The 14,646-nt window shown below is 46.4% G+C and overlaps 1 protein-coding gene across 7 annotated transcripts in view; it reads right to left on the reverse strand.

The window, feature by feature from the left end:
- FMNL1 (formin like 1) overlaps positions 1-14,646 on the reverse strand; it is a 115,516-nt gene that overhangs the window by 52,812 nt on the left and 48,058 nt on the right. For all 7 annotated transcript variants that reach the window (XM_081166123.1, XM_081166128.1, XM_081166122.1 and 4 more), the window contains exons 2-4: positions 12,029-12,112; positions 5,862-5,945; positions 4,477-4,550 (exon numbers count right to left, since the gene is read on the reverse strand). In XM_081166123.1, coding sequence (XP_081022249.1) covers positions 4,477-4,550; positions 5,862-5,945; positions 12,029-12,112 — 242 coding nt within the window. The remainder of the gene's footprint in view (positions 1-4,476; positions 4,551-5,861; positions 5,946-12,028; positions 12,113-14,646) is intronic.

Here is a 14,646-nt window from a genome sequence, read left to right on the forward strand (position 1 = left end):
TCTTTTGAGTAGACACTGAATAGGGTTTGTATTATCGTCCCATTTTCCAGATGGGAACTTAGACTGAGAGTCAATTCAAACAATCAGGAAAAAAAACATACTCTACAGTCATTCTGAGGCCATATCACTTTAAAACCAAGGTTTTCACATGTTTGACTGCTCCCTCATAACAAAAGCTCCCCTTTTTTACATGGGTTAACTAGCGGGTCAGTGAGAATGTTAATCTAGACACTTAAATCTCTCTCCCTTTCAGTGATCTGTGAGCCAGAAGAGCATCCAAACATTCTCACCTTCATTTTGTGCTCTGTAGGGACTATATTACACCAGATAATTCTGGGCATTGCAATTTGTTAAGGGTTGCTGGGAATGGTAACTCTGTGAGGAGTGAACTATAGCGCCCAGCATTCTCTGAGGGAAAGAACACACTTCAAATGTGCTTTAAAAGCAGAGTGTGCATGCAGTCTTAGCTATCTGCCTGTGGTGGGTAAGAAATGCCTCTATTTATTGATTATACATACATGCATAATTTAATTTTATTTGTACGCTACCTTTCCACAGTTCAAAGTATGCTCAAGGTGGCTTACAACATGGGAAAAAATACATAACTGCAACGTAACAAAAGTAGGCTTGAGTAATAAACAGCAAAATATGAAACCAAAGTAAACAATTTCCACATAAATGACAATTGTCTAAAATAAAGGTACACAAAACCAGCATCAAGAACAGTAACAACACCCCAACCCCAATTTATGACTATGTTTATCACGTTGAAGGGATGCGGGTGGTGTTGTGGGTTAAACCACAGAGCCTAGGGCTTGCCAATCAGAAGGTCGGTGGTTCAAACCCCGCGACGGGGTGAGCTCCCGTTGCTTGGTCCCTGCTCCTGCCAACCTAGCAGTTTGAAAGCACGTCAAAGTGCAAGTAGATAAATAGGTACCGCTCTGGCGGGAAGGTAAATGGCATTTCCGTGCGCTGCTCTGGTTCACCAGAAGCGGCTTAGTCATGCTGGCCACATGACCCGGAAGCTGTACGCCGGCTCCCTCGGTCAATAAAGCGAGATGAGCACCGCAACCCCAGAGTCGGCCACAACTGGACCTAATCGTCAGGTGTCCCTTTACTTTTACCTTATCACGTTGATAATGATAATGATGAGAATTTTATTATTTATACCCTGCCCATCTAGCTGGGTTTCCCTAGCCACTCTGGGTGGCTTACAACACATAAAAAAATGTTGTAATTGTGATTTTTTTTTCATGTTGGGAGCCGCTTTGAGCATGGTTTGAAAAATGAAAAGATGGCATGCAAATAAAATTGTGTGTGTGTGTGTTTATATATGTGTGTGTGTGTGTGCGCGTGTATGTATGTATATATATGTATGTGTGTGTGTGTGTGTGTGTGTGTGTGTGTGTGTGTGTATATATATATATATATATATATATATATATATATATATATATATGAGAGACCATGCTGACTGGTATGCTTTTTCACTTTGTACTACTGTCTAGTATTTTTACAAGCACACGGGAAAGTGGCTGAAAATTGCCACACAGGAGCACATTTAGAGTGGTTACAAACATAACGTTTGGAGATTTGGGGATAAGTTCTATTAAGGGATTTCAAAAGCACCTCCATGCGAAAGTGAAAATTAAACAGATCCCCACAGAAAAATTGCACATGCAGCTAGAAAAGGCTGCGTTCAACATATAACATTTCTCCCTGGAGGTGTTCAAAAGATTACTTAAAAACAAATCCACCCATATGAGCTTCAAATTACAGTCGTACCTTGGATCCCGAACGCCTTGCAAGTCGAACGTTTTGGCTCCTGAACGCCACAAACCCAGAAGTGAGTGTTCCGGTTTGCGAACGTTATTTGGAACCTGAACGTCCGACGTGGCTTCCGATTGGCTGCAGAAGCTTCCTGCGGCCAATCGGAAGCTGCGGCTTGGTTTCTGAATGTTTTGGAAGTCGAACTGACTTCTGGAACGGATTCCAAGGTACCAATGTATATGTTGACAATTGCTTCATCAGCAAGTGCCCCCCATGTTAACAACAACAGCAACACAGTGACTGTAACCAATCGTAAGTCAGTGGCTGATGAAGGAATTTCAACGCAGATCTTCCAGGGTTAGGAATTTTCACATGGGCTGCTAGGAATACCCAACAAGAGACTAGTATTTGTCATTTGTAAATGGTCTCAATGTGGGACAGAAAACAAAAGAGTTATTTTAAAACCATGACGTACATACTGGCCAATGTAGGTAGCGCCTGAATATTACTGACATGCAACAAATGCAAAAAATAAATAGATGAATGCAACCATTAGACATGGAAACGGCCTGGCAGCCTTTTCACAGGTCTGCAATGCACCTTCCTGATATACAATTTGCTCCTTTGTACTCCATCAGGCCCAATAATACATTTTGTCACAAAGCGCTGACACGACTTGTGCATGCTGGCTCCCACTGTTCCCTTTTATTTTCTGACTGCTTGGCAGGCAATCAATCCAGAGAGATAAATGCTTCCCCATCTAAGCTGTTAATTAGCCGGCATACATCACTGTCGTTAATGGTGTCGGCTGCTGCCTCCGACAAGCTGGGGTCACCTTCTCTGCAGAGGGCCTTAGACCTTGGCCGCTACCCCCCAGGTTGTTTGAGTACTTCGTGTTAAAGGGGGTGCTGGACAGGGGGAGAGGGGTCGCATAGCTCAGTTACCGACAAATGAGGCAGGGCCGTTAAACAACCTAAGCCGCTCCGACATTTATGTTCACATGAACAACTAAACGTTTAGCATCTCATTAACAAACGCTTAATGTGCTTCCAATTCCAGAGCTGCTCAAGGGGACCACGGCTGCGTACAAATGATACCTTTATAGCACATCCAAGCACTTTCTCACCCTCAAAGAATTCTGGGTGTTGTAGTTTACCCAGAAGGTAGGTATCAGGGTGTTGTGTGCTGGTAAAGTAAAAGGACCCCTGACCATTAGGTCCAGTCGTGGTCGACTCTGGGGTTGCGGTGCTCATCTCACTTTATTGGCCGAGGGAGCCGGCGTACAGCTTCCGGGTCATGTGGCCAGCATGACTAAGCCGCTTCTGGCGAACCAGAGCAGTGCACAGAAAAACCGTTTACCTTCCTGCCAGAGCAGCACCTATTTATCTACTTGCACTTTGACATGCTTTCGAACTGCTAGGTTGGCAGGAGCAAGGACCGAGCAACGGGAGTTCACCCCGTTGCTGGGATTCGAACCGCCGACCTTCTGATCGGCAAGTCCTAGGCTCTGTGGTTTAACCCACAGCATACAAAAACCTTAAACCTGACCTGGTAATTCTTCCCTCTCTTTGGTTGTAAGGGCTCATAGACCCTGAGAGTCATCTAGTCCAACCCGCTGCAGTTCAGGAATCCTGCCCATAGCTGTCCCTGAGTCGGCTTGAACCAACAACCAACCAACCCACCTTTGTGTTGTGTTGCGCATTACCTTTATTGAGCTAGTAGAAGAAGAGGAGGAGGAGTTTGGATTTGATATCCCACTTAATCACTACCCGAAGGAGTCTCAAAGCTGCTAAGAATCTCCTTTCCCTTCCTCCCCCACCTCTGTGAGGTGAGTGGGGCTGAGACTTCAGAGAAGTGTGACTAGCCCAAGGTCACCCAGCAGCTGCATGTGGAGGAGCGGGGAAGCGAACCTGGTTCACCAGATTACAAGTCCACCGCTCTTAACCACTACACCAAGGCAGGCTAGAAGCTGGATTGAATCAAGAATAATGATATAAAGGAAAGGCAGGTTCCAAATGTGGGGGCTCCCAGGCATGCGCTGGGACATTCCAGCTGTCCCTCCGACCTCTTGAACAAAGCAGCACCTGCCGAATGGGGGATTATCTGCAGCTGCATCCGACACACTGTCAGGGTACACATGCAGTCAGCAGGAAAGAGAAGGGAAGCTGCCCCTGGACTTATCAGAAGTGCTTTTGATCCCGGCCCAAATGAACCGCCGCTTTGGCACAGAAAATCAACACTATAAAATCCTTGCTTCGAAACACCTAGAGTTATACATACACCCTGAATAACACAGATCCAGAATGTCTTACCCTGCACATCTCAATCTGATCAACAAAAACTGGTGGATTCAGTGTTGCGGGCCCAACTCTGCAGAACTCTTTCCCGCTAGAAGTCAGACAGCAGGCGGCATCCCGGCTGAGTTCCAGACACTTGGTTAAAACTGTTTTATTTTAGGAGGCGTCACAAATTCTTCTTTGGTTTACGTTCCTGATTTGAAATTTCTAAGCTTTTAAATTTATTAGGTTTATCTGATGTTTTATTTTGGTATGTACTGCATATATATTTTTTTATCATGGTAAGCCACTTTGAGACCTCGGCGGTAAAAAGCAGGGCATACATTTTAAAAGCAGCAAAACAAATAAATGAGGCGATTGTGCACAGCTAGGGTTTGCACAAACAAAATTGTTGGTCGTCGGTACTAACCCTATGTAGTTTGTCCTCAAAGATATCTCCAGCTCCCGAAGAATCTGGGTGGACTCTTGAGCCCGTCTCTTAAACTGGGTGAACAAAGCAAAATGAAAAACAGGTTAACGGGCAGCCGTACCAGCAACGTGGATTACCAACGTTTCTACTTGTATCATGCAGCCAATTCACAAATTGCTTTAAAATAAATAAAGAGGTTCCAAAAATACCCAAGCTTAAGTGAGAAATGCACATGCGCAGCACAAGAAATTCTGAATGGCAGGTGTGCATTGAAGCAGTCAGGTTTCCTCAAAATAAAGCAGGGATGTTCCATCTTCTCCTCCTGCCATCAAGGGCTGAATTTCTTCAGAAATTGCATGGCAGTAGTGTGGTGGATACACCCCACAGATCCATCCAGCCATTCCCTTTCTCACACGCCACCCATTAATACAGAGATCCATCTATCCTCCCTCCCACGCTCTGCTTTTCCCTATCTCTTGCCCTCCTTTTCTCTCCTGCTGCCATGGATGTGCAGCTAAATTCCTTCCCTTCCCTTCCCTACTGCTCTCTGCATCCAGCTGCCACTCAAGAGAGAGGTTAGGAGGCAGGAGGGAGCACAAAGATGCTCAGAGGCCTGGCTGCAGAAGTCTATCTGCCAGTCTATCTGCCCTGCTCCATGGTTCAGCCTCCAAGCTCACGTATGCTCCCATCCGCTGGTCAATCTCGCTCTTCTCCCAAGTCCCGTCCACCTTTAAAGCAGCATCATACCACTTTAAAACAGCCATGGCTCCCTCTTCAAAGAACCCCATGAGCTTGCAGTTTGTTAAGGGTGTTCAAAAGACCCTTACTCCCCTCTCCCAGAGCTACAATTCTTGGAGTGCTTTAACAACCAAATCCTCTTCCTAAGGAGCTCTGGAAATTATACATTGGCTCGCAATACATTTCCGAGCACAATGCAAAGTGTTGGTGCTGACCTTTAAAACCCTAAATGGTCTCGGCCCAGTAAACCTGAAGGAGTGTCTCCACCCCCATCGTTCTGCGCAGAAACTGCGGTCCAGTGCCAAGGGCCTTCTGGCGGTTCCCTTACTGCGAGAAGCCAAGTTACATGGAACCAGGCAGAAGGCCTTGTCGGTGGTGGCACCCGCCCTGTGGAACGCCCTCCCACCAGATGTCAAAGAGAAAAACTACCAGACTTTTAGAAGACATCTGAAGGCAGCCCTGTTTAGAGAAGCTTTTAATGTTTAATAGACTATTGTATTTTAATATTCTGTTGGAAGCTGCCTAGAGTGGCTGGGGAAACCCAGCCAGATGGGCTATTATAGCTCTGGGTAGGAGGACAAGCTGCAAAGGAAATCAGGGGACAGCGTAGAATACGAATACGGTTGCATCATCCAAATTGAAGTCACCTTTCCACTGAATGCACCCGTGTCCAGATAGCCCTTCAGTTTCTGGATGTAGGCAGAAGGTGGGTTCTTGACCTGAAACCTTTCCTGCGGAAAAAGACACAAAAAGAAGAACAAGGAAGGCTTTATCGAATTGCAGGTGGGCATTTTAGAGCTGCCTCTAAAGGCACAAACATACTATGAGAACACGAACGAGGGACTAATTCACATGGCAGATATTTGGGCCAGCAGATTAGACAACACCTAACACCAGGTGTCTCCCTGCAGAGATACTGCAGCGGTTTCTGGGCCCAAACATCAGCCTACAATGGTACCTCGGGTTACAGACGCTTCAGGTTACAGGCTCCGCTAACCCAGAAATAGTTTCAGGTTAAGAACGGACCTCCAGAACGAATTAAATTCTTAACCTGAGGTACCACTGTACTGCAGTTGCTAGGCAAACATGGGTAAAAGGTAAAGGACCCCTGGACGGTTAAGTCCAGTCAAAGGCGACTATGGGGTTGTGGCGCTCATTTCACTTTCAGGCCGAGGGAGCCGGCGTTTGTCCACAGACAGCTTTCTGGGTCATGTGGCCAGCAGGACTAAACCGTTTCTGGTGCAACGGGACACCGTGACGGAAACCAGAGCACATGGAAACGGCATTTACCTTCCCGCCACAGCGGTAACTATTTATCTACTTGCACTGGTGTGCTTTCGAACTGCTAGGTTGGCAGGAGCTGGGACACAGCAACGGGAGCTCACCCCGTCGCAGGGATTCGAACCGCCAACCTTCTGATCAGCAAGCCTAAGAGGCTCAGTGGTTTAGACCACAGTGCCACCCATTTCCCTGCGAAAAGACATACAACTCTACACACACCATCTCCCCACAACCTGGTAAAAGCTTCTAGTCCTGTGCAGAAAGCCGCTAGCAGCTCTTCCTCCTACGACAATTGTGTTGCACCACCATCCTTGTGACACAGTGTGTTGCACAAGAAGGACTGTGTATGTATTGTGACTATCAGCTGATCTCCTCACCTGTTTATTCCCTAAAGCATTGAGTTAAGCAATGCTGTGTTTTGTTTTTTTCTAAGTTTTAGAACAGGGCTAAACTTTTTAACCCCACTCTAAGTCCCACAAACATGAGAGACTTAGGGCTCGTCCCCACTTCCGCATGTCTCGCACCTAGAAAGCACGAGTCCACTTGCCATTGCCCTAGTGCTTTGCTCTGGAAAACTCCTTCCCTAGTGCTAAATCGGAACGAACGGAAATCCACTCACTGAAAACTCGATTGCTGTTTGTTCCGATTCAGCACTAAAGAACAGGTCTTCATGGGGCAGGGGGTGGGAGCAGAAGGAAGTATGGATGAGCCATACTGTCAACTCTATGTGAGAAGTATACCAACTCAGGTTGTCATGCAGAGGCTTTATTCTGAAACAGTCCCCATGTGGGGAGGCAACCCATCATGTCCAAGAGATTCCTTCAAGTTCAAGTTTATTGCGGCCAAAGCCAGTGACACTAAACACCACAAGATCAGACAACAAGAAATCAGCAACAACCTCAGAAAAGGAAAAAGGTTACACAAGGGAACTTCGCAGTGTGCCATTCAACAGAAGAGATTTACGCTTCCTAATTACTAAAGTGCAAAATTTAGCCACCTCATATGATATTGAGCTTGAGGAATCTTCCAGGAGGTATTTTCGAAGAATTTCAGGGGAGGATTCCAAATAATATTGAAGGGGTATAAATTTTGATAGAAGCGGTAAAATAAGTTGAACTCGTTCTTCACTATAAAATTCGCAAGATAGAAGAATGTGTGTGACAGATTCTACCTTATTAGACATACAAGGGCAGAGACGCGCATGCATTGGAGCCCGCGTGAATTTGCCATACAGCACTGCTGAGGGCATTGTCTCAAAGCGGGCTCTAGAGAAAGCCCATCTATAGGCTTTGTTAGTGATGTTAGTTAAGTAAGGGGCAGCTGCAAAATTAGGCCAAGCTTTTAAACATCTATACGTCTCCGGGAGTAGGGCGCCTTCTTGTTGTAAAAGAACAGGTCTTCATGGGGCAGGGGGTGGGAGCAGAAGGAAGTATGGATGAGCCATACTGTCAACTCTATGTGAGAAGTATACCAACTCAGGTTGTCATGCAGAGGCTTTATTCTGAAACAGTCCCCATGTGGGGAGGCAACCCATCATGTCCAAGAGATTCCTTCAAATGCCCCCACCCACAACTCAAAGCACAAACTTTAAAGCACCAAGCTTAATTGTGTTTCGACCTCTGCTTAAGGCTCATTTTTCTTGTCACAACATTAGCCGATTTCAATCCTAGCTTTTTGTGAAATGTTCTGTTAATTTTCTACTGTGGCTCGCTATAAATGGTGATTTTTGAATAATCATTGCTTTTAATATATGTGGTTTTAATATATTTGGTAAACTGCCCTGGAATGTGGGTGGTATGTAAATCTTTTAAAGTGAATACATAGTTTATTTATTTTTTGAATTTGAAACTATAAACACCCATCGTTCCATGTTTCTATTACAACAGAGTAAGACTACGTTAGATACAAATTCTGAGGGCTATTCCAAACAAATCGGTCTCGGATAAATCTGCCACTTAACCAGGAAGCTGCCAACCTGGACAGTTGTTGCTGTTTTTGTTAATATAATAAATATTATTTTAGTAATTATCGTTTTAGTATTATTATTTTAGGACCAGTTGCCAGAACCTTTTTTTTTAATGAAGCAACTTATTTTACTTTTTGGGGGATTCTCCAAACTAAATAATCCACGAGGCTCTGTATAAATTTGTTTTGTATATTCTGGCTTGTGAAATTTCAAACAGATTTTGGGGCAGAAAGACAGGTGGTGGACAGCTATTCCACACATGCAGCTAATAAGGCGACAGCAGCCATTTTAAGCAGCCTGGAGCTTGCTTGCCCCTGGAAATAGTAACTGAACGTAGAACGGCAGTTGGATTAAACTGATTAAAGATGGATGCCAGTTTCTTCCCTGACAGCTTTGAAACTCTGAAGCCGTGAAGGGTTTAAGTCACATGGTAGTGCTCCTGTCATTTCAATGGGGCTTGTGCAGGAGAACATCCTAGTAGGAGGGATCTGGCCTATGTGCTTCCCTTTACATTGACTTTTATAGGTCGTGCCTGCGGATCTGATCTGTGGGCTTCCCTCTGTATTGACTTTTATACTAGGTTGTGCCTGTGGATCTGGCCTGAGTGCTTCCCTCCACATTGACTTTTATAGTAGGTCATGCCTGTGGATCTAATCTGTGTGCTTCCCTCTGTACAGTGGTACCTCGGGTTAAGTACTTAATTTGTTTCGGAGGTCCGTTCTTAACCTGAAACTGTTCTTAACCTGAAGCACCACTTTAGCTAATGGGGCCTCCTGCTGCAGCCGCGCTACCGGAGAACAATTTCTGTTCTCATCCTGAAGCAAAGTTCTTAACCTGAGGTACTATTTCTGGGTTAGCGGAGTCTGTAACCTGAAGCGTATGTAACCTGAAATGTATGTAACCCGAGGTACCACTGTATTGACTTTTATACTAGGTTGTGCCTGCGGATCTGACCTGTGTGCTTCCCTCCACATTGACTTTTATACTAGGTTGTGCCTGCAGATCTGATCTGTGTGCTTAATAATAATATTAGTAATTCCTTCGTATTGACTTTTATACTAGGTTGTGCCTGCAGATCTGATCTGTGTGCTTAATAATAATATTAGTAATTCCTTCGTATTGACTTTTATAGTAGCTTGTGTCTGCGGATCTGATCTGCGTGCTTCCCTCCGCATTGACTTTTATAGCACCTGAGGCAGCTTAAGCTAACCTTGCCACACGGTAGGGCCCCTTCTCTGTTTTCTGCCTTCCTCAGGCACTCCCCATTTCCTACCACCGGCCTCTTGCGCTCCCTTCCCCTCGTTTCTCCACAGCCGCACTCACACATACAGTTGCACACTTTTTTCTTAGCAAATAAAACAGCCGCGAAGAGGAAACTGGTCGTTTCCCCACACTCCCTGCCACATCCTACGTGATTCCGGAGAGACCAACTCTTTCCCTCCTCGTCCGTCACTCAATGGCGCATGCTGCAAATCACAAGGCGCAGCGGATGGGCCCAAGGGTGACACAGGGCCTTGTGACCCATTTTCGCCTGAGCGAGTCGGGGACAGGGCTGCCTACTCCTTCCCCGCTGCCCACTCACTCAGCAAACACCTTGAGGTTGCCAGGAGTTTCTATTTCAGATGCCACATCCCCTGTGGCAGAGCTGTCTTCGCAGATCTGTGAAGGGCTGAATCCCACACAGACATCTGCACAGCTCACATGAGTCACTCCTCTCCCCTTTTCCCCCTGTCTTCTCGGCATCATTCACAAGCCTGTTCCTTTATTAAGCGAGAAATATATAGCTTCACAGCATGAACGGGTGCCATATTTTCTCTCTCTGCCAGCAGCTCCTGCTGAAAAGTGACCCTGCCTTTGAACGACTTAGAATCATAGAATCATAGAATCATAGAGTTGGAAGAGACCACAAGGGCCATTGAGTCCAACCCCCTGCCAAGCAGGAAACACCATCAGAGCACTCCTGACATATGGTTGTCAAGCCTCTGCTTAAAGACCTCCAAAGAAGGAGACTCCACCACACTCCTTGGCAGCAAATTCCACTGTCGAATAGCTCTTACTGTCAGGAAGTTCTTCCTAATGTTTAGGTGGAATCTTCTTTCTTGTAGTTTGGATCCATTGCTCCGTGTCCGCTTCTCTGGAGCAGCAGAAAACAACCTTTCTCCCTCCTCTATGTGACATCCTTTTATATATTTGAACATGGCTATCATATCACCCCTTAACCGCCTCTTCTCCAGGCTAAACATGCCCAGCTCCCTTAGCCGTTCCTCATAAGGCATCGTTTCCAGGCCTTTGACCATTTTGGTTGCCCTCCTCTGGACACATTCCAGTTTGTCAGCATCCTTCTTGAACTGTGGTGCCCAGAACTGGACACAGTACTCCAGGTGAGGTCTGACCAGAGCAGAATACAGTGGCACTATTACTTCCCTTGATCTAGATGCTATACTCCTATTGATGAACTTGTTCCTGGATCCTTAGAAAAAGGAAAGGATAACTCTCAGGCTGGAGATAGAATATTTTTTTTGGGGGTGCACATCTCTCCAGAGCAGGGGTCAGAAAACTTTTTCAGCCGATCCACTGTCCCTCAGACCTTGTGGTGGGCCGGACTGTTCATAACCTGAGGTACCACTTTAGCTAATGAGGCTTCCCGCTGCCGCAGTGCGATTTCTGTTCTCATCCTGAGGTAAAGTTCTTAACCTGAGGTACCATTTCTGGGTTAGCAGAGTCTGTAACCTGAAGCGTCTGTAACCCGAGGTACCACCGTACTTAGCATCGCTTGTAGGGTTGCAAGAAGTTTTGTAAGGAGGACTATCCAAATTATTGTGAGAAGTACTAATATGAGCTGGTGTAAGGTTGCATTTTAAACAATAAGCATAGTGATAAAATGCATAATTAGAAAGGAACTTAGAAAACCATTAGAAGGGGTTGATGGAAGTCCTAGGCTATGGTAGCCAAGGATTTGTTACGCTGTGTTGCAGATGTTGTGTTGGAAAATTTGTGTAAAATTTAATGAAAATTATTTCAAAACCAAAACCCAAAATCTATTGCCAGAATTTTAAGGTGGTCATGAAAACCGCAGAGCAGGGACAAACTGGACCACGGTAGTATGTGCCGTTTCCTATTCCTCAACTCTGAGAGCTATGGCCGTTTAAGGCCGATTCACAATGCAACATATAGAATTACCGTATTTTTCGTCCTATAGGGCGCACCATCCCATAGGACGCACCTCGTGGTTTTTTTTGGGGGGGGGAATGAATAAAAAAAATTATTTCCCTCCCCCAGCCGTGGCTGCCGCCCCAAGCCTTGCGGACACCCACCCGAAGCACGGGGAGCCCTCCGAAGGGCTCCCCGTGCTTCGGGCGGCAGGCTGCCGCCCCAAGCCTCACGCACCCGGTGGGACCTCCTGCCGGGCTTGCAAGGCTTGCGGATAGCTTCCTGAAGCCTGCATTTGCCCCATAGGACGCACACACATTTCCCCTTCATTTTTGGAGGGGGAAAAGTGTGTCCTGTGGGGTGAAAAATACGGTACTTAGAAAAGAAATGAAAAGAATGGCCACTCTGGTCTTTTACCTGGTCACAGATCAACTCCCATTTCTTTTCATTGTCATACTGGCTCAATAGCTTCATTTTGTCTGGCGGCAAGTTCATGGAATTCTAAAGGACAAGAAGGAAAGAAAAAAATGACTATATTACAGATGCGGTCAGTATATAAGATGCACCTTTTAACCACTCTGAAGGTTTGATAAAAGCTGCAAATAACAACTGAAGAGGGAGAATTCAGAACAGAGCTGATGATGGAAGCAAGGCACGGCACTTATTTAACTTTTCTCCCCTCTTTCTAAAGCAATATAGAACGCTTCGATATCGGTGTTTTTCTCAAAGAAGGATACTGTTTGCTCACGCATCTATTCCCAAGAATTTAGACTCCCCCCCCCCTTTTCTATACTGATTTTTTCTGGGACTCATCCCTTTTAAACAAAAAACAACAAACTCATTTTAGTTTAAAATATGGGATTGTCACAAAGAACACTGGATACATAATATGGATAATGCTTCTTTGAAGCACATGCTTTTATAATGTCCTATACTTATTAGGTTTTGGGAAAGAGAGCAGGACTATATAAGTAAGATGCTAACAGAACAAGTTAAGATTTTCAAAGGTGAACGTTCTTTTGAACTATATACCTATTGTATGGAAAGTGACGGAACAGCAAAAAAAAAAAAAAGGATTCTATGCGCCTTAATGGTGGCTAAAAAACTGAGACTGATGAACTGGAAGAATAGAAAAACGATTCCCCTTAATCAATGGCTTGACAACATGACAATATTAGCAACATATGAACAGACTGCTTATAGATACAGACTTTATTTGGATAAATATAATGATAGTTGGAATGGCTTTATACAGAATATATTCTGTTATTGATTAAAAAAAATTGTATTAGGATAATAAGACTATACACATTTTTATACTAAAGTATGGAAATGGAAGTCAGCATTTTCCTTTTATTTTCATTCAGATTTTTCTTTTCACCACTTTTTTAATATAAATTACCGTATTTTTCGCACTATAGGACGCACTTTTTCCCCTCCAAAAATGAAGGGGAAATGTGTGTGCGTCCTATGGTGCGAATGCAGGCTTTTGCTGAAGCCTGGAGAGCGAGAGGGGTCCGTGCGCACCGACCCCTCTCACTCTCCAGGCTTCAGGAAGCTATCCCAAGTCTTGTTTATGGGCTAATAGCCGTAAATAAATAAATAAATAAATAAAATAAATAAATAAATAAATCCCAAGTCTTGCAAGCCCGGCGGGATGTCCCGCGGGCTCGCAAGGCTTGCGGGCAGCAGCCTGCACCCCAAAGCTGGGGACAGCGGGGAGGTGCAGAGCCGCCACCCCGCTATTCCCCGACCTGATCTGGAGGCTGGCGGGGGGAGAAGCAAGCCTGCTTCTCCCCCCCAGCCCCACAAGCTCGGGGGATAGGGGGATGGCGAAGCCTGCTTCTCCCCCCCACCATCCCCACAACCTCCAGATCAGGTCGGGGAATCGCGGGATGGCAGCGCTCTGCCATCCCGCTATTCCACGACCTGATCTGGAGGCTGGGGGTGGGAGAAGCAAGCCTGCTTCTCCCCCCCACCATCCCCACAACCTCCAGATCAGGTCGGGGAATCGCGGGATGGCAGCGCTCTGCCATCCCGCTATTCCACGACCTGATCTGGAGGCTGGGGGTGGGAGAAGCAAGCCTGCTTCTCCCCCCCCCCCACCATCCCCACAACCTCCAGATCAGGTCGGGGAATCGCGCGATGGCAGCGCTCCGCCATCCCGCTATTCCACGACCTGATCTGGAGGCTGGGGGTGGGAGAAGCAAGCCTGCTTCTCCCCCCCACCAGCCCCACAACCTCCAGATCAGGTCGGGGAATCGCGGGATGGCAGCGCTCCGCCATCCCGCTATTCCACGACCTGATCTGGAGGCTGGGGGTGGGAGAAGCAAGCCTGCTTCTCCCCCCCACCATCCCCACAACCTCCAGATCAGGTCGTGGAATAGCGGGATGGCGGAGCGCTGCCATCCCGCGATTCCCCGACCTGATCTGGAGGTTGTGGGGATGGTGGGGGGGAGAAGCAGGCTTGCTTCTCCCACCCCCAGCCTCCAGATCAGGTCGCGGAATAGCGCGCCATTCCCGCTGTCCCCCGACTTGGTTTGGAGGCTGGCGGAAGGCTTCCTCCTCCCCCAGCCCCGCAAGCTCCCAGAGCGATGCCAAAGCTGCGTGCAGCTTCGGCATGGCTCTGAGTCCCGTTCTGGGGGAGGGGGAAGCTCGGGCTTCCCCGCCCCAGCCCCGCGCCTGGCGGGGGGGGGGATAAATTTTTTTCCCCTTTATTTCCCCCCCCCCCAAATCTAGGTGCGTCCTATGGACCGGTGCGTCCAATAGTCCGAAAAATACGGTAAATTCTTCCAATAAAATATCTATATCTATATCTATCTATAAAGAACACAGGCAACAAAATAATGGCTAGGAAAGGTTTGGGACCTTCTGCATGAACAGGAAAATCAACACATTACCTACAAGTCAGAAGAGGAAAAAGACAACAAGATGTTAAATGGGAAGCTACTGAAAGCTGCAGGGAAAAGCCACATTGCTTCCCCAAAGGGTGGCCTCGTAGCATCTCAAGATATTTATATAACAAAAATTTGCCA

Source organism: Podarcis bocagei (assembly GCF_964188305.1).
Source record: "Podarcis bocagei genome assembly, chromosome: 13".
NCBI classification, from domain to species: domain Eukaryota; kingdom Metazoa; phylum Chordata; class Lepidosauria; order Squamata; family Lacertidae; genus Podarcis; species Podarcis bocagei.